This window comes from Peromyscus californicus, unplaced genomic scaffold (assembly GCF_007827085.1).
Source record: "Peromyscus californicus insignis strain IS unplaced genomic scaffold, ASM782708v3 Scaffold_10__1_contigs__length_136768540, whole genome shotgun sequence".
NCBI classification, from domain to species: Eukaryota; Metazoa; Chordata; class Mammalia; order Rodentia; family Cricetidae; genus Peromyscus; species Peromyscus californicus.
Genome location: NW_026294391.1, coordinates 49,900,378 through 49,919,838, shown reverse-complemented (window position 1 = coordinate 49,919,838; position 19,461 = coordinate 49,900,378). Strand labels below are relative to the sequence as shown.

Below are 19,461 nucleotides of genomic sequence, written 5' to 3'. Positions count from 1 at the left end.
AGGGCTGGTACACTGACTAACCCTCCTTTGAAAAACCAAATCTAAGCTAAGATTTATCATGTTCTACTTAATAATGGGTAGTTTAAATTTTGTGCTGGTTTCAGGAATACTTGGATAACATATATGAAAGAGATAGAAGTATTGAGGCATTCTTGTAAATAGCTGTTGCCATAGTATATCAGAAATCAGGATAAAGACTTTTTCTATTGCCCTCCAAGAACTAAAGTTCAAAGTAAGCCTGTGGTCGTTATTCATTACTTCTTTTCTTTAAAACAGAAAACACTTGGGTTTCTGTGGACAAGGCTGCTTTTTAATGGCATGTTCTCCAAACAGCTGTTAAGCATCTCCCCCTCCCCAATACCACAGACCACATCTGTTCCCACTGTTGATTAGCTAGAGGGTGGAGAAAGAAGAGAGGCTGTAGCATGTGTAATTACCAGTAATTAATTCTTGTTGAGCCTCCTCATTTCCTTCTATTCTAACTCCACCTACTGTTCTTCCTGTCTCTCTTGTCAATTTTATTTCATGTTGGCTACTTGTGAAAAATCATCTTCATGGGTATACAGCTGTTTTCCTAAGGGTTTATATTCACCTTAGAGTGAAGCATTTATTTTTCTTCTGGTGTCAGAATCTCTTGATAACACATATCAAAGAAGAAAATACAGAAGTAACTGCACTTTGGATGGCTTGTTGTGTGCCCTTAATGTTATGGGTTTTGTTTTTGTAACATTCTTAACTGTTGACAGTTTCTTGTGCATATATTCTTTGCTAAAGAAACTGTTGCAGGATATGATTTCATGTGAGGAAAACAAACAAATCTCATGTCCTCAGCAGTTTCATTGTGTAGTAACATGCATGGAAACATAATCATGTAGTTAATGTATAATAATAGTCACATGTAATGACTTTAAGACCTTGTGGGCAAGATGATAGTCTACTTACTTTCTCTTTGTAATAAATTCTGGTTAAAATAAATATAGCTTTGAACATTTGGGATAATATGTCAGAGTAAGAGAGGTGTATCATAGGATTATTCTTTAAAGAAAGTTCATAGTACATGTAGTTTACAAATCTTAAAAGCTTAGGGTTTTCAAAATGTGGCATTTCTTGTGAGTCTAATTTCAAGAGGGTCAAGCAAGACATTAAAAATTGCTTCCTTTGTTTTAGAATTTATTTGATGTCTCAGCCATGATTGCACCAGGAATAAGGTGGCAGTGGGAGTAATTGTATCTACTGAAGAGATGACTTACAAAAATGTGGGCAGACAGTAGTGAAATAATAAGAGAAACTGCAAGAATTCTAGGGCACCTAATCGCAGGGATGTCTTCCTCTTCTGAAAGAGGAAGGAATATATACCTAAGACTCTTGATCATGAGTATGTGGACCCAGATAGTGTTTCCTACTCCTCTAGAGAGAGCCATGGGCTTTAACGTTACCCTAATCTCCTTCCTGACTCGTATCTTTCCTGATCACTGCAGTGACTCCTGCTAGCCAAGTCCGGTTGGCAGGTAGTAATGTGTGTCTAGTACATTAGGTCAGGCTTCTCACCCTAAACAGTGGAATGGAGTAAAGGTGAGTTATCTGGCATATTTGGAGACTTAAACAAAAGTTTGCCTAAACATGAAAAGACCATCTTCGGTAACATGCCCCAGGTACTCTTAACAGTAGGCATATGTTTAGAGTCAGTATGCTTTATGAAATTTACTTCTCAAATATGACACACTAAGATTATAGAGAGAATATTTTAGTTACAGATACAGGTTAGTGATTCTCAAGAGGGGCAAATTTGCCCATATGGGGTGCTTGTCAATGTCTTGAGATATGCTCACATATGGGGTTGTTTGGATTGCTGAAGGATGGTGACATATCTTTTAATTCTGTTAAGGTAGGTGTTTGCTGAAGAATGTAATCTGAGAAATGACCATTGATTTTTGTCAAGAAAATTTTACTGGCAAAAGAGCACTCTGAGTTCTCAGAATGAAGCATAGGTTATATGGTTACACATTAACCATTAGGTGGTGGTAGGGATGGCAGGGGAATTAAAAATATGATGAAGTGAGGCTACTGTCAATAATCTAAGTGTAAATTCTCATTATAGTTTACAAGTTCTTAAAAGGTGCAGATGCTTCTTATTCATCGTTAAGTGTCATGTCTTGAGCAATGTAGACTGTCAGAATGTGTTTGTCAAGTGTAATCCTTGGTTGGGGAGAAAAATGGATGCTGTGGACACTGGAGTGAAAGTGGCCAGAGAGGCTTGAAGAGAAGAGATTCTTAGAATCTTGACAGGAATGACTAGATTTTGAGGAAATGTGAAGAGCATATTGGTCATTCTACTAAAGCTACCTGAATTACCAGACATCTGACCCTGGTTAGAGCCCTGGTATTGATCACCTTTTTGAGAATAGTATAGTAGGTAGAGTCAAGTACATTGAAATGATGTCAAACCACTTACACCCCACCCCCAAATCTTGTATCAACACCCTGCCCTTTTAAAAATTAACTACATTGTTTGATCTGTGCATGGTCTCAAGCTGTGCCCCTTTTCTTTTCAGAGAGCTGGGAATGTATCCAAAGAAAAAGATTTTCGGACTTGGTGTGATTTGCTCAGTCTTTCTGTTTTTACACTCCTTTAGTCCAGCTCTTGGGTCCCATTGCTTTAATTCTCAACAGTAGAAGTGTTCAGTTGGAAGTGATCATAATTATTTTGTTTTAACTACACATTCCATTAGGCTAGTGAAACTCCTTTTATACTTCCCTCAGTTCTGAGGCCCTTGCAATTATTTGTTTAATTAGAGGGATTCTGTAGAATTATTCCTAAGATTGTAAACATAAGTAGTAGATTGAGATAGGAAAGTGTATCATTAGAAAATCTTGACCAACACTTCTCAGCTTTTGGGCTAAGATCAAGTGTAGAAAATCTTGACCATTAAATGTTCATTCTTAGGGTTTAAACATAACCTTAATTTGTTACTTGTATCCAGTTAGGTTGGATGCAGAATATATAAATAAAAGGAGAAGGGAGGAATTATACTTCTAGAACAGTAGTACTATTTTTCTTTCTCTTTGGGATAAAGTCTGGCTAAAGTAAATAAAACTGAGCACTTTTAGTTATTACATCAAAGTAAGAAAGCCATGCCATAGCTGTTCTCTCATTAGAAGAATGTTCACAGGGGCTGGTGAGATGATGGTTCAGCTCTTAAAAGTGATGATCGTGAAGCTGGATGAGCCATTTGATCCCAGAAGTCATGTGGTGGAGGAGAGAACTGACACCTACAAAATATCCTCTATCATCCATGTGCTATGGTACCCATTTTAAAAATGATCTGCAAAGGATTCATACATGTCACTTGGGCAGCAAACCTAGTCATCCCGCTTTTGGGTAGAATAAAAGTAGCCAGGGTCTAAGATTGTGATGATTGTTAGTTAACTGTATTTAGAATCACCAGAGAGGCACACCTGAGCCTGCCAATGAGGACATTTCCAGAGAGAATTAATTGAGAGAAAATATATCGTGAATGAAGGTGACACTATCCCATAGGCACAGTTTCTGGGTAAATAAAAAGGAGAATGATAGAAAACCAGCTGAGTGTCAGCATTCTCTTTTCTCTGCTGCCTGGTCCACTAAGATACAGCCAATCAGCCTAATGATTCTGCTGCCCCAGCTACAAACTATTTCCCCTGTCATGCCATCCCTACTATAATGGGTGCTATCTCCCCAAGCTGTGATCTCAAATAGACTCTATGCTCCCTCAAGTTGTTTCTTGTCAGGTATTTGGTGAGAACAATAAGAAAAGTTGGTTACACAAAGATGTACCAAGTAGCTGCCCATATTATTTTAGGACCTATTTGGCATCAGTATAAATGCACTATATGTATTGAGGAAGAGGCTATCCTTTGGGAGAGGGTCATGTATAAGATAGGTTAAAATAACCAATTCTGAAATCTGAACTATATAAAGTAAAATGTCAATATTGGCAAACAAGTGTATTGGAAAAGGATCATTGTTGCTTTCATCTCTGTTCATGAATTGGCATTGTAGAAAATTGTAAACTTTGTTTGTTATTGTTCATCAAAGAAATTGATCAGCATGAACCAGTTTTGTCTCATACTCACAGGCCTTATACCTCTTGATACCTCTACAAGGACAGACTGCTAGGAGGTCAGCTGTGTGGAATAGGAAAGAAGAGGGTGGGTATAAGGTGGAGTAGAACTTGTGGGAGTGGCCAACCAATGACTAGTCCAACTTGAGACCCACACCAGGAGAGGGAGCCCACTCCTGGCACTGCTTGGATGGCCAGGAACCAGAGGCTGGATAGCCCAAGAGACCTAGGAAAGAACCAAATGCAACTAGCAAAAAAAAAAAAATGATTTCTAATGATATTCTCCTATACTGGAACCTGGCATAATTGTCATCAGAGAGGCTTCTTCTAGCAACTGATTGGAGCAGATACAGAGACCCCAGTCAAACATTAAGCAGAGCTCAGGGAATCCTGTGGAAGAGGGGGAAGAAGGATGGTAGGAGCCAGAGGGGCCAAGGACACCATAAGAACATGGCCCACAGAATCAACTAATCTGGGCTCATAGGGGCTCACAGAGACTGAACAGACAACCAGGGAGCCTCTACAGGTCTGACCTAGGCCCTCTGCATAGATGTTATGATCGTGTAGCTTGGTGTTCTTGTGGGAGTGGGGACTGTCTCTGACTCTTTGGCCTGCTTGTGGGACCCTTTTCCTCCTACTGCATTGCCTTGTTCAGCCTTGATATGAGGGTATGTGCCTAGTCTTATTAATTGTAACTTTTTAATGCTATGTTTTGTTGATATCCCTGGACGCCTGCTCTTTTCTGAATGGAAATGGGAGGAGTGATTCTGGCAGAAAGAGGAGGTGGGGGGAGGGGCTAGACAGGAAGTAGGGGAAATGCTGTTGGTATGTAATATATGAGCGAAGAATAAATGAAAAAGGGGAAAAAGGAAGAAGAGAAATGAAGCCTTTGCCTTAAACCTAATACCATTTGTTTCCTCTCTTGGTTTAGTTTCTAGTATCTCATTAAACAAAAACCAAGAAAGGTAATTTTTGACTTTGACAAAAGTTCTTGGAAAAACTTCACTATCATCTTATTCCATCTCCTTCAAGATTGAGAAGAGCTGTTATTTAAGAAGTTGATTTGCGTTCTTTATAAGAATCTTAAGTCTGCCTGTTTTTGTTTTGATTTTGAGACAGGGTCTTAATTGTGTAGCTCTGGCTAGCCTGGAACTGAGTGAGTATGCAGACCAGGGTAACTTTGAACTCAAATCCATCTGCGTCTGCCTCCAGAGTGCTATGATTAAAGTTATGTGCCACGATGCCCTGCCCAGGGCAGCATGTTTTTGATAAATAACAAAAGCTTTTGGTAGTTAGTCCAGTTTACCTAAACGAAAGAAAAAAATATATAGTTCTATGGTATCAACAGTTGTGGGATTTACCCCCCCCCCAGCATAATATATTAAAACTAAGCAGAAAACTTCAAAGAACAAAGACAACAGTGATGTTTGTTAGTGGTAGTTTGAGATATTTCAGGAGAGTTGAGATGTGAAGAAAAGCAATGGCCATATTTAGAAAGCTGCCTCAAACCCAAGAGTATCTATTGAAGTAAACTTGATGACAGTTTTTTTCCTGTTCATGAATCATTGTATTCCTATAAAAGAGAAAATTCCTCTTCATCTAAACAAATGGCTTCCACATCTGTTTTCTTAGTTTCTCAAAAGGGTGTTTTTGGCTTGCATTTTTTTTTTTTAAAAAAGTGTTTATCTGTTTAAAATGAAATATCATCAAAAGCAGTTTGCACATCAAAATCCAACTTGGTCTACAACTAAGGAGAATTAAGTCAGGACTGATCCAGTGATGATGTTGGTAGTGGTGGAGGGTTACACGAATCGCTTTTTCATTGTGCATACAGAAGTTCTTTTTAGGCTGTTGAAATTTTATTGATTTACGTGTAATTGTGTATGCCCTTTGGTTTTGAAGAGTGAGTAGGTAACTTTGTAATACATCCCAACATTTTAATGCTCTGTTCTCAGTGCTGTAAAGACAAGTATTTTATAGTTCTATTGATGAGGAACTGATTTGTAGTTTTAAAGTTTGTACTCCCGTTAGTTTCTCCTTTACTGTGTCACTAAGAGAAGCTCTCTAGTTACTGTTTTGTTCAAATGCTCTTGTGCTTTTCTGAAGCACTTGTTTAGTTCCTTAGTCCTATTTGAGTTGTGTTTGGATTTTATCTTTTTAAATCTTTAGTGTCTTCTTCTGTGACAGGCCACTATGCCCTTGAGCCCATTCTGCCATTTAAAAATAAAGACTGAGAAGCAGCTGAAGTGCTGGCCCGTTCACAGCTGACAGCAATCTGATCTACTGGTTGGATTCTTTATCTGAGTACCCACATGCCAGTGGTGTGTGTCTCATTCTCACCATGCCATCTGCAGTCACAAGATCTAAGAGGGCAGGAGTGGAGAAAAGTTGTCTGCAGAGAAGGGAAAGACACCCCCCCCACCCCCCCCCCCACCCCCCCGCCCGCCCGCTCCTGTACACACAAACATCACCACCTTTCCTATAAACAGCAGGTTACAGGGCTCCTGGCTTCTTACCTTCCAGTGGGATTTTGGGCCTTGATTAATTAAGGTGCTTGTTTTCAGAGAAGGTTGCTCTAGTCCCTCCATCCCACCTACTTCAGAGCTCCAGCTGCCTGTCCTGTCACAACAGTGGCTTGTTCTGAGGCTAAAGTTCTATGAGAACTGGGAGACATTTGCTGTTGTAAAAATCTAACCAGTGACAAAGTAGTAAAATCACTTCGGCTTTGGTCATAGTTCTCTGGGAATTTATGACGGACATAATTTGGATACTGAGGAGAACCCAGTGTGGCATCTTGTTTTGCTTTATTTCAGTTTTCTGAGGCAAGGGTTTACTCTGTAGCCCAGGCTTGCCTTGATCTCACTGTGTAGCCCAGGCTGGTTTTGAATTCATGATGATCCTCATGCTTCAGCCACCTGAGTGCTGGGACTTTAGGTGTGAGCCGCCAAGTCTGGATCCATCATCTTTTCCTTTACTGGCTAGAGATAAATCAACTTGCTCCCTAATGGCACCAAATTTGACATAAGAACGAACACCTTTCCCTGAAGCATTAGGGCCGAAGCAGAGGAAAGGATGGTTACTTAAGACTCCAAGTTCTTTCTTGTGATACAAATTGATCCTTGTTCAGTTTTCCCATGAAGCTCATCAGCATCATCTCAAAAACAGAGACACAGGTGGAGGTTTTGATTGCTATTGGAGCTGTGCCCTGAAGCTGTTTTGGTATCATGTCAAAAGGCACAGTGTTCCTCCTTTTTGACCTTGTTCAGAGTTGTACTAGCCACCTGTTAGGATTGTTCTCATTCAAGGTCATTATATGGTGCCTGACTGTCTGACTGGCAGCCTATGTCAGATTTGCCAGTGGCCCCTCATTTGTGTGACACCTGCCAATTTTGACAGAAAGAATGGAGACACGATAGCTGAAAGGGCATGCAAGGTACTGGAGGAATGAGGGATCAAGAGCTTGGAGCACCTGTCACTTTGGGATCACTGATTGGGCTGTGAGCCTCTGTCTAGTTTCCCTTTTCTCCACTGTGCCTTTCCTGACTTGTGCTATCCATCTCTCAAGAATATTATTTGTGGGCTAACATTGTTGTGCTTATTCATATATTGTACCTCTTTCAAACACTAGATTTCTTGTACCCCAAATACTCTACATTCCCTCCCCTCTTCTGAGCATTTTAGCTTTTACCTGCCTGGTTGCAATCTTCATTTAGGTTTATTGTTGCTGTTGTTGTTATTATTTGTACGTATGTAGGGGTTTGTGTACACACACCTGTACACATGCCATGGTGCACATGTGAAGACTAAGAACACAGCTTTCAGGAGTCAGTTCTCTCCTTTCACTTTTACAAGGGTTCCAGGGATTGAACTCAGGTCATTGGGCTTGCCCAGTGAAGTGCATTTACCCACTGAACCTCTTGCCAGCCCTGTACTCTTCATGTAAATGTCCCTAAAGTATGTCCTCTTCAATTTCAACTGCTCTTCCCAGATTCCCTCTCATAATGAATGATGATGCAGTTGTTAAGCCAGGAACATAAGCATTATACTTGACCCTGTCATCTTCTTGCCCCAAGTGCAACTTGTCGAAAAGTCATCTAGATTTCATTTCCTAAGTACATGTGATTCTGTATCCCTACTGACACTGTTTCTATGCTGTTCAGACCACAACATGCCACTCTTGTCACTGTGTTCCTACCCTACGTGTTTGCTACATGTTTTATTGTCTTAGAGACCTCTTTAAGCTGTCAGTCTTATAGTGCCACTCTCTAAAGTCCTCAATGTGGTTTTCTTTCAGAGTTTCGGCTCTCCTTTATTCTCTATCCACTTTCCCTGAGCATTCTAACCCTACATTTGTTTCATAGTCTTCCTATTGGAGGAATAACACTTGTTTTAAAAACTTTTAGAACAATGTGATCTCCTTTTATTAATATTCAGTTTCTGTATGTTATTTGTATATTCTTTGCATTCCTCCTTCATTCTCCTTTTCCTGTTTATTCTCTGATTCATCTTCCATTTATATGCAATTTACTTTCAAGATCTTTTCTCTGACTCCTGCCCCAGTGGCTTCTATCATGTACATGTATATATGTGCCTGTGCGAGCACACGCGTGCACACACAACCACACACACACACACACACAACCACACACACACACACACATACACACACACACACACACACACACGAAGGGGTCATTTCTTTTTTGTTTGTTTTTGTTTTTGAGACAGGGTCTCACTATGTAGCCCTGATTGTCCTGTAATTAGCTCTGTAGACTAGGCTGGCCTTGAACTCACAGAGATCCACCTGCCTCTGCCTCCCGAGTGCTGGGATTTAAGTCATGTACCACCATGCCTGATGGAAGGGGGCATTTTTTAATCATTCATCTTTGTGTTCTCTACCAGCTAGTGCATGAAAAATTCAGTAAATTATTTTTGGTGCATGAATAAATGAATTCTTTGGGGGGGGCTTTTAAACAAAGAGATAATACAATGCTTCATATCATTTGTATAAAATGCTTGAGCCATGGCCAACTTGAAAGAGTAAAATGCCACTTTGGAAATGAAGAACAATTTTTTTGGCAGTAAGTAGCAGAATCTTACACAAACCTTAAATTACTGCTTCTAGACTGTATTCTATATCTCCATCCTAGATGACTTTTCTCTAATTTCCTTTTATACCTTTTCTGAAAATATAGAAGATAATGGGACAGGAGAAAAAATGGTTAATAAATGAGAACCTGTGATTTGATTGGTTCTTAAATATTTATATTCTAGAAGAATGCCTGAACAAGTGTCTGTAGTATACATTTCTCTGAATAGGTGAACACAGTTACTTTTTCCTGAAACTAGATCATCCTTCTGAAAGATTTTTCTCTGAAGTGGGCCCCTCGATTTAAAGCATGGAATTGTTTTTATGAATTTCTAATATGATAGAGGGAAACAAGGGATAGCCTTTGTTTAAAAAACTTACTATAAGAGGGCATATTGAAAGGATGGTCACTGTAAAACAGAATTTACTATATAACTTTAGTACTGAACAAAGAGTTTACTCTCTAAGGTATTTAGTGTAGAATTTTCTAAGCCAAGCTGGGGAGTAGATCAGTGGTAGAGCACTTTCCTGACATGCCTAAAGCCCTGGGTTCAATTTCCAATACAAAAAATAAAATGAAAAAGGAAGGATAAAAGTTCCTTCTGCCACCTGCATGTGCATGGAAAGTAATGAAAGGCAGCACAGTGACTGTCTTGATGCACACTGATCCTAAAAAGGTGATTTGGAGAAATCAGAAATGCTTCCATCAAAATGGTGATGGCAATGCATTGGTCACTTTCCAACTTTGTGTCCTCCAGACTACCTACCGGCTATGTGCTCCTTCAGGATTGAGCTTTTTAAGCTATGTGCTTAGTAATGACAAATGACAACCTGTTAGATCTGTCATTTGTTTGTTAGGGGTTGAAAGCTTAAAGTTTTCTAGTCAGATTTTCCCATGACCTCAGTTATAAAGAAAATGTTGCAGATTCTAGAAAATGCTAATGTCCTTTTTAGCTGTAAGTATTATCTTGATTGCAGTGCTTCAGAATTGCCCAACTTCATTATCTGAGCATAGCCAGCCTGACGCCTCCTTCTCAAATAGACAATTATGATCAATTAAGCACTTTCAGGCCTTATAGAATACTTAATTTTATTAGTCAATTATTTGTGCTTTGAAAGAGTTAATGGTAGCTACCCAGGCCATTATTAGAAATTAGAATGTCCCAAAATAGAAAGGCTATTTCCTTTGTGTGTGGCACTGCAGTGGAAAATGCCAAGCATAGTTTTTACTGAGTTAAAGGGTGAGGGAAGGCGGGGTGGGGGAGAAAGTTACATGTAAATCATTTAGCCATTAACCTAATGGGTGGGTTTATAAATCCTATTACTGTAAGCCCTTTTCATTTCCACTGAGGCCTGGTGCATGCTTGATCCCACTAATGTAAAATTCATTCCATCTAAGTGATTACTGAAGTAAGACATTTTGAGTCAATTTTAATCAGGTTGTGTGAAACTTGCTTGAGTGCTGATGTTCACTAAAGCATGGACATAGCTTGGCCGCATCGTAATTAGCCCACAGATGAATCAATCAGGGAGACCACTCTCGGAGCTTTTGGACACGTACATGCTTTTTTGTGAGGGGAATTGCACTTGGGGTAGGGGCTACAAAACGCCCAACTTGACAGCTAGGGGCAAGACCCATTGAGTGGGAGTGTTCATAATCTCATGGACATTCTGTGAATCCTGAGGAGCCAAAGTTCTCTTCTCATGACTCATTCCGGTATCTTCAAGAGTACTTCGGTTTAAGTAAATTAAAATTTCAAATTTGATGAAAAATAAGGACCTTCTTCCTAGAAAAATGCATACATTCAAATCTTTGCTAGGAGTTTTCAGAATTTTTCACTGACCTTAGGTTAATACCTTCTGCTCTAGTTTCAATCTTTAGCTTCTTAGGACTTTATTTCTTTTTACAGGGAACTTAATATATTAAGAGTATACAGGCCCACCATACTTGAGCTTTTATATTGGTGAGTAGATTAGATTGAAGTGTGCTTTAAAGCCATCTTTACAAAGCTCTCCAGGGTCCTGTGTGAGAGACAAACCTCAAGCCTGGCGTTACCGTTCTAGTATAACTCGAATTTCTAAACCAGACACCTAAGTGGAGGAAGCACGGAGAATGAGCATGTTGGTTGTGAAAGGGGCTTTTCTTTAAAGTTAGAGCGTGAGTTTTTAAAAATCCAGAGGACAAAATGCCACATTAGAGGAAAGAAATTGTAAGGTATGGAAGAGATTCAGGTTAAAATTTGAAACCATAGTTGATGATATTTTAGAGTTTTGGATCAAAATTAGAGCCCTGTCAAATTGTAGGGCAATAATTGAGAAATACTGATAAATATCATTAAATGTGCCTTCTAGGGAGTAGAAACCTTTCAGAAAGTATTGTTTTTCAACGTGTTTTCTATTCTTTACACTTAAGTTATCAGAAGATCTAATTAGCTTATAAATTTACCTGGAGATGTATAGAAGAGTATGATTTCAGTTAAGTTTATAATCAATGGGCCTTTATTATTAGGGTAGAAAATAATTTCTCAATTTGTTTGTATAACCATGGATTATCTTGGAAGATTAAAACTGACTCACTTTTCATTCCTTGTTTGGAAAGAGCCAGCATTTAAATACATATTGAATGTGCGTAGGAGAGGTCTTGTAGAGATGAATGTTCTGATTTATAATAACTTTGTTCTTTCAAAATGGACCACTGAGGATTTTCCTCATTATACCATAATCCAAGATAATTATTTATTGAATTATTGCTCTGTGCCAAGAATTGTGTTAGGTTTAGTTATGACATGATCTCTGTCTATAGCTAGCTTATAGCCTCTCAATCTTGCCTCTCTTTGTGTTGGTGGGAACATAGGACTGGAATGCTCATTAGTATCATTGGGTTATCAAAGCCAGAGAAGACCTTTGTGACAGAATGATGTTCCTTATAAAATAAATGGATATTACCTTTATCAAATACTTATATCTCAGTGCACATACTAAAGTATATACAATGTTGTGTTTAATGTCCTACTATAAGGAATGGTCAGTTACTCTCTCTGTTTTGTAGTTGAGAAAGTAGCAACTTAGAGACATTATATTGTTTGCTCTGAGTTATACATTATTAGGCTTTATACTTAGGTTGCCTGTGTTATCATTCTCTGGAGAAACTGAACCAGTAAGAGGTAGGGGTTGTGTGAGTTGTAGGGAGGATACATACATAAGAATTTGCTCATGCAAATTGAGGAACCTGCAGGGATAAAATTTGTGGGGTAGGTGGGCAAGCTGGACCAAGAAGAGTTGATGCTGTGACTGATATTAGAAGGCAGTCTGCAGCTGGAATGTCTTCTTTGGAGAGAGTCTCAGTCCTTATCTTCTGAGGCCTTCCAACTAATTTGGATGTGATGGTAATCTGCTTCATATGGAATTCATTAAGTCTTAATCCTGTTTGAAAAACACTTTCAGTGACATCTAGATTAGTGTTTGACCAAATCTTTGGGTATCCTGGTATAACCAAGCTAACACATGAAATTAGCCATGACATAGTTTTAACCACTGTGGGGAAACTGCATGTGAAAAGCACAGAAGCAGGAATAAAACACGAGCCATGTTAATCCCCCAACTTGGGAAGCAGAGACAGGCAGACCTCTGAATTTTGAGACCAGTCTGGTCTGCAAAGTGAGTTCCAGGATAGCTGGTGCTACATAATGAGACTCTGTCTTAAGGAAAAAAAGAAAAGAACATGGTACGATGTGGTACCTATTGCTCTAAGGAGGCACAAAACATGTTATGTTTAATGAGCCTAAAATATGTGGGAAGGCCTGGTTGAAGGACAAATGTGGGAACCATCAGAAGGTAAGGCCTCAAGCAGATCATGAATCTTAGGATTGAGTGAGCAAGCTTGGATTTCATTTTAAGGAAGTATGTTTTAGAATGAATATTGGCAACGTGTTAAGACTGGCTTAGAAGGTACTGAAGCTAGAGACAGAATGACTGGTGGGGTCTGAAGGAATAGCATAAAAGTGCAGAGAAGGCCCCACATTGCAAAGATCTAGTCTAGTATCAGGGGATGTATTTGTTCATTGAATTTTGAATAGGAAGCCTGATCTTTGTCTGCTAAACATCTTTCAATTTACATCTTGCAAGGTAGCCCCTCATGACAAAGAACTATCTGGCCTAAAATATAAATGATGCTGAGGCTGAGAAACCATGATAAATTTGTAGATGTGTATGTGTACTCCCTAGGAGTAGAAAACTATAACAGAAGGTATTGGGTGTTTCTAAGTACTGCAAATATAGCCAGCCACCCACTTATACTGTGTGCATAAAGCTATGTTGTAGACAGTTTGTGAGCACTACGGGCTTTAGTTATTTTACAATTAAAGCCTTCAAAGGTAACCTAGATAGAATATGAAAATATATCCTTGAAGTCCGTGTTTTATTTTTGTTGGATAAATTAGTGTTTTCCTTTCCTAATACTAAAGAGGTGAGTATGTTTCAGAAATCAAACAACCAAATCGAGTGAAGAGACATTTATTCATGTCAAACTTGGGATTCTAGACTTTTAGATTTGGAGGTAATCCCAGCCTCCTTGTTTAATCAATGAGGATTCAGAGACCTAACTAGTAATCGGCAATTTAAATCAGGACTCCGGTTTTTTTCACTTTTTAAAAAGAAGTTAGTATTTTTTATAATGTTTTATCTTTACAGAGCACTTTTTCAGCATATAGTTCTTTTTATTCCAACCCCATTCTGGGAACTAGGTATGAAGAACACCCCAGTTTTAGAGAAAATAAAATTAATATTAATATCAGTAAGCAACCCAGTATCATAAAGGCAGTAATTGTTAAAGACAGAAAACAGAATGCTTATTAAGCTCACAGCCCTTAGGCTTTGAGCATTTTACGGAGAAGACATATGTAAGAATTAAGAATAAAAAGGAAGAGAAAATGAAGTGTAAATTCTGTTTAAAATAAATGTTCATCAAGTGGGAAAACTGTAGAGCACTGGATCTTGCTTGGAAATTGCTGAAATTTAGAATAGGAAGCACTTAGATGATGGCTGGATTACCAATTATCACAATATTTACATTGCTTCTACTTTCTTCTTTCCTATCATTCAAAATCCTTCATTTTGCTACCCCTGTTATGCTAATGTACTTCTTAAATTTTCCCCTTATTTCTAATTCTATGTCATTAGTAGCCATTGAGATTTCATTTACCATTCTCTTTGCTTGGAATTTATTTGCTTGGAATTTGAGCTTATACAGTATTTCATTAGAATGTAAGATTTTCATTATGTTTAACATAGATTATACATCGAAGTGGGTTTCTTGTTAGTATGTATTAGTAGTAGTAGACATAACCTTGGGAGTAGGACCTTGAAACTTTTTTTTTAACTGTGAAAAGCTGATGCCCTCAATTGTCTAGTGTTAATAAACACTATTAATCTACAATGACATCTAAAAACATTTCATAACTTTTGAATGCTTTGCAACACAACAGTATTCTTTTGAAAGAAAATATAGATAAATACCCAGGTGTCCTGCTGGGCATATTAGGAGAACCTATAAATACACATGTCAGTAGTGGTCTTAGGTTGCTGCTGTTAACCTTGGTGTAGAAAATTTGTACTTTCTGCTTAGTAAACAGCATATTTAAGTGTATTCCAGAACAAACCATTTTCTTTGAAAAAATCAATTTTTTTATTTTAAGTTTCATTTCTAGTTTTTACAACCTTTCTCCAGCCTTCAGAGTCTCAGATTTGGGTTAAAATACCTTTTGATATTTTTTTAATTATTGCTTTCCCCACCCCCACCCCTACCCCTTTCCTGTTTCCCCCTCCTCTTTCCCCTTAACGGCACTGTTCTGCAAAGCCTGCAATGATTGATATGATGGCAGTGCTGTCATTCTTTTTAACCAAAAAAAAGTCATTTTTGTTCTAGTTATTTTAATAGAGTCCCATTAAAGATGTATTGCTGACTGAAATATCGGCATGAAGGGCTCTCACTGAGCTGAGCCCAGGAATTAAGAAGTCAGGAAATCGGCTGCTGCATTGCAAGAGAGCCTTGTGTGACACCGAATCTCCTGATTGGGGAGATCATTACTGCTATTATGACTCGACTTGCGTAGGAATTTTAAATTCCATCTGAATGTCAGTAATAACCCTCTTAGCAAATTATCCTGAATAAAATCACGAAGGCATTTTATATAATAGGTGTTGAATTACTGGATAGATTTGCTAATTAAATACTCTTTGTTCTGCTGCAGTTGACATTACAGGGTAAGATCTTGAACAATTATTCTCAACAGCTGTACTTTGTTAAGGGAAAAATTAACCACAAAGTTTATTTTTTTACACTTGAAGTTGGCAGATTTTTGAAATGTGCTTGAAAAAATTCCATCATCCAATTGGTAATGAGTAGCTAAATATGCAGGTGTTGCTGTGAAATCAGATAGCTGCAGACTGCCTTATTAATGAATTTAGCAATCTCTTGAGCCCTGTTTGCTGGCCACTGGTGCTTATAAAATGATTTTCTGTCAGAATGGCTAGCTTTAATATTAGACTTGTCACTTTGAAGTGAATTTATGAACGGTCATCTTGTGTTCACTGTACCTTGTGTCCAGTAGATTTTTCTGGATACCAGTGGCTATTTTTAAAAATGCATTTCTTCAATTGAGAAAATACCTGTAATGTATAAGTTTTTGATTAATAGTTTCTAGAACATTCATATGGGTTGGCTTTTGTAATAAGGTGGTGGGACACAATGAAAAGAAAATGAGTCCATAGGTCTTTTTTCTAGCACAGGAAGTGAACTACATATAACGTCTGTATCAAACACATCTTCAGGTAAAGTCTCAGCTTCATTTTGTAGTTCACTGGGTGTCCAACATCAGAGCCCTCCCCAGTGAGCAGTTGAATTGAAGCCTGAGCCTAAGGCAGCCTGGATGATCTTGTTCATTAGTACTTGGAAAAACATTGGACTCTGTCTAGGTCACCACATTATCCCCTATGTAGAACTGCTTAGTGAAGAAGCACAAGAGGACAGTGATCAGCCTGTTTACAGTTTGTCTGATACAACATCAGATAAACTGAAGAGTTAGAGACTGTGCTGAAAACTTTGACATGAGGGCATTGTCACCTGCTCTTGGTAGAAAGCCTTGGAGAACATGGATACTGAATATGTAGTGAAAAAGTGACCAATTGCTCCTGGGCTACTTCATATGCATGTAACCGTTGCCTTAGTTACCTAGGGAGCTTATGGAGTTGACCGTTGTGTTGAGAGTAGCTAAGTCTTGTAAGGAAGTGGAGATGAACCTTTGATAAGTAGTTCTGTCCTCTCTGTGATTAACTTAACTTGGGCCAATCTCATTATGTCCTTTTCCTCCCCCCCCAAAAAAAAAAGGTTGGGTATTTTCCCACACTGCATTGTCCCATAATTTAATTTTAGTGTCTAATAGAAAAATAATTGTGATTACAATGGGACCTGCCAGTCACTTGGCACATAGCTTTTGATTGCTTGTCATAGCTAAGGTCTGTAGGTGTGAACACGCCCTTGGACCTCCAGAAGTTTGTGGTCTACTTAGGGAGTGTAAAAGTTATTAATAGTACAAAACATCATTCAGTTACTAGAGAAACAGAGAAACGGTCTATGAGAAACTGGAGAACAGTCAATGAGCTCGTTCTAGGCTTGGATGGTCAGCTCAGGCTTTATGGAATACAGTTTGGTTTAAGCTGAACTTTGTAAAATGTAATCACGGTCAGAGGACTGGGGAAGAAATTCCAATTCCATTGTATGAGTGAAGGCAACAAAAGATGAACCTGTTCATGGTAACTATTCAAAGATTGGGAAGGTTTTTTTTTTTTTTTCCCAGCTAGAGGTTTAGTGAAGGAAATAACAGCTGTACAGATAGTGCTGGGATTTAGATATAACTGTAGAATTTGAGCTTGGTCTTGGAGGCTCTGAAAACACTTTAGGAGATTAGTCCTGATTCATTCAAGTTGGTAAGTCCTCAGAAAAGTTAGAATGTTACTTCGCATGTGTCATTCAGCAGTAGCCACATATCCCTGTGAGTCAGGTGCATTCTCAGCATTTTAGCTTAAACCTTCTAGCATGGTCCTTCATGGTTACCATGATGCCTGTTGCCTGCTCTAGCCAGCCCTCAATCTTTGAGGCTGGTTTTCCTCTAATTCTCATGAGGAATTTGCAGAATTCCTCTTTGCAGAAGTTTCCTAGAGGATTCTCCTTACCTTTGATTAATCTGTCAAGGTAAAGTTGTCATATGAATATGTCTAAGTCAGTAATGCCTCCAGAATGGAATTACCTTGGTTTTCTTGGACCAGTCCTAAGAATCATCTTGGGAGCTCTTTTTTAAAAACTTGTGGTCAGACTGCTGGGAAGCCTGTATGGGACCGACCTAGGCCCTCTGCTTAGTGTGTGATAGTCCTGTAGCTTTGTCTTTTTTGTGGGACTCCTAGCACTGAGATCAGGGCTTGTCTCTAATGCATGAGCTGGCTCTTGGAAACCTATTCCTCACACTGGGTTGCCTTGCCCAGCCTCAATACAAAGGGAGGAGCTTTGTTCTACCTCAAGTTGATATACCATGCTTTGTTGACACCCATGGGAGGCCTGCCCCTTTCTGAACAGAAATAGAGGTGGAGTGGATGAGGGACAGAGGGGAGGTGGGGGAGGGAATTGGGAGGAGAGGAGGGAAGGGAAACTGAGGTCGGGATGTAAAATAAATGAAAAAAAATTAATAAACCAAAAAAACCCCACTTCTGGTCAAAGATATTGGAGGGGGGAAATATTTGTTTTGGGAGAGGAAGAAAATAGAACCATGTAATAAATTTTAGAAAGCTAATACTCTTGCATAGTAGTTCTCAACATTGGAGTCAGAGTTTTACACCAGGAACAAGATCTGAAGACATTTTTTGGTTGTCACTGCTTTAGTTATTTAATGAGCCTGAGGTAATTCCACTATGTAGCCAATATAAAAACTACTGGCTCAGCTTAATCAGAATTCACCATCCCCCCCTGCCCCCATACGGAACTTTCAATCTATGAACAAAGTTGGGCAATAGTAAGAGAGGGGAGTGGACAATGAAGATAGGCAATGGTGGATAGATGGATAATGTGCTTCAATGACAGAAGTACTCTGTCCTATGGAAGATAAGAAAGACTGAAATGAAACCTTGGGATTCAGCTTAGCTGACAAGGTCGGAGAAAGAGCCATGAATGAAAGCAAACTTCTGATTCATTGGAAAGAAACTTCTGATTTAGATTGATGCATGAAGAATAAATGATACTGGAGTGGCAATAGTATTGAGTGACTAAGGCTTCTGTCCTGGAGCCAGAGTGCCTAGTTTTGTACCCTTGTTTTGCTGTGGCTAGGAGAGAGAAATGATTTTCTTTGTCATTTCACAACTAACAAATGTGGATATTAATAGTAGCTACCTCTTGGGGTTCTTGGAGAAAGAAAGGATAGAATGCAGGAAGTGCTCTCAACATAATGTCTTTCACATGATTTATTATCTCTTTGCCTCTGTCTCTGCTCTCAGTACATCATATTATTACGTCTTCAGAGTCCTTCACATATTAAATATGTTGCTTTTGATAGGGCCCAAGGTAACTTCTATCTGCTTTTGTCTGTGTGTACATTATTTTATGTTTCATATTGTGTTGTCATGTGGGCCTGGGGGCAGACCTATTCATAGTTATCTGTATGTTTGTTTTCGTTTACCGTTTACTGAAATCCACCATTTTTCTGGGCAGTATGCTAACTCCAGGCCATATAGTCAGTCACCTTCAAGGAATTTAGTATAGGAAAGAATTTTAATTTAAATGGAGTACTTTGCTACTCACCTTTTAAGAGTCAGAATATGGGTATGAATTGGGAGATTTTAAGCACTATAAAGCTTTCTTTAGTCATGCAATTCTATTAAAACATTAGTACTGTGAATAAGTGACCTTTGCCATACTATTAAGGGGTACCTTATTATACATGTTTATTATAGATACACAGAAATACAGATATTTATTGCCTTGCCTGTCTCTATTAAGTATCAGCTTAAAGGCAAACTTAGATTATATTGATGTTACTGTTATTTGAGATTGGGTGTTGTGAAATATTCAGGAGCTTTAAAGATGCTTGGAAATTGGGAATGTCTTGTGCTGTATTTATGCCTTTGTAATTGTGTAATATATTAATATGACTTTTGTTTTATTTAGATTTTGATGCATACAAAAGAGATGGTACAGAAGGTAATGCATTCTAAAACAACTCTGAAATATCA

At 38.6% G+C, this 19,461-nt stretch overlaps 1 protein-coding gene across 1 annotated transcript in view; it reads left to right on the top strand.

The window, feature by feature from the left end:
- Pola1 (DNA polymerase alpha 1, catalytic subunit) overlaps positions 1-19,461 on the top strand; it is a 303,693-nt gene that overhangs the window by 118,728 nt on the left and 165,504 nt on the right. The window contains exon 27 of the mRNA XM_052732483.1: positions 19,397-19,429. Coding sequence (XP_052588443.1) covers positions 19,397-19,429 — 33 coding nt within the window. The remainder of the gene's footprint in view (positions 1-19,396; positions 19,430-19,461) is intronic.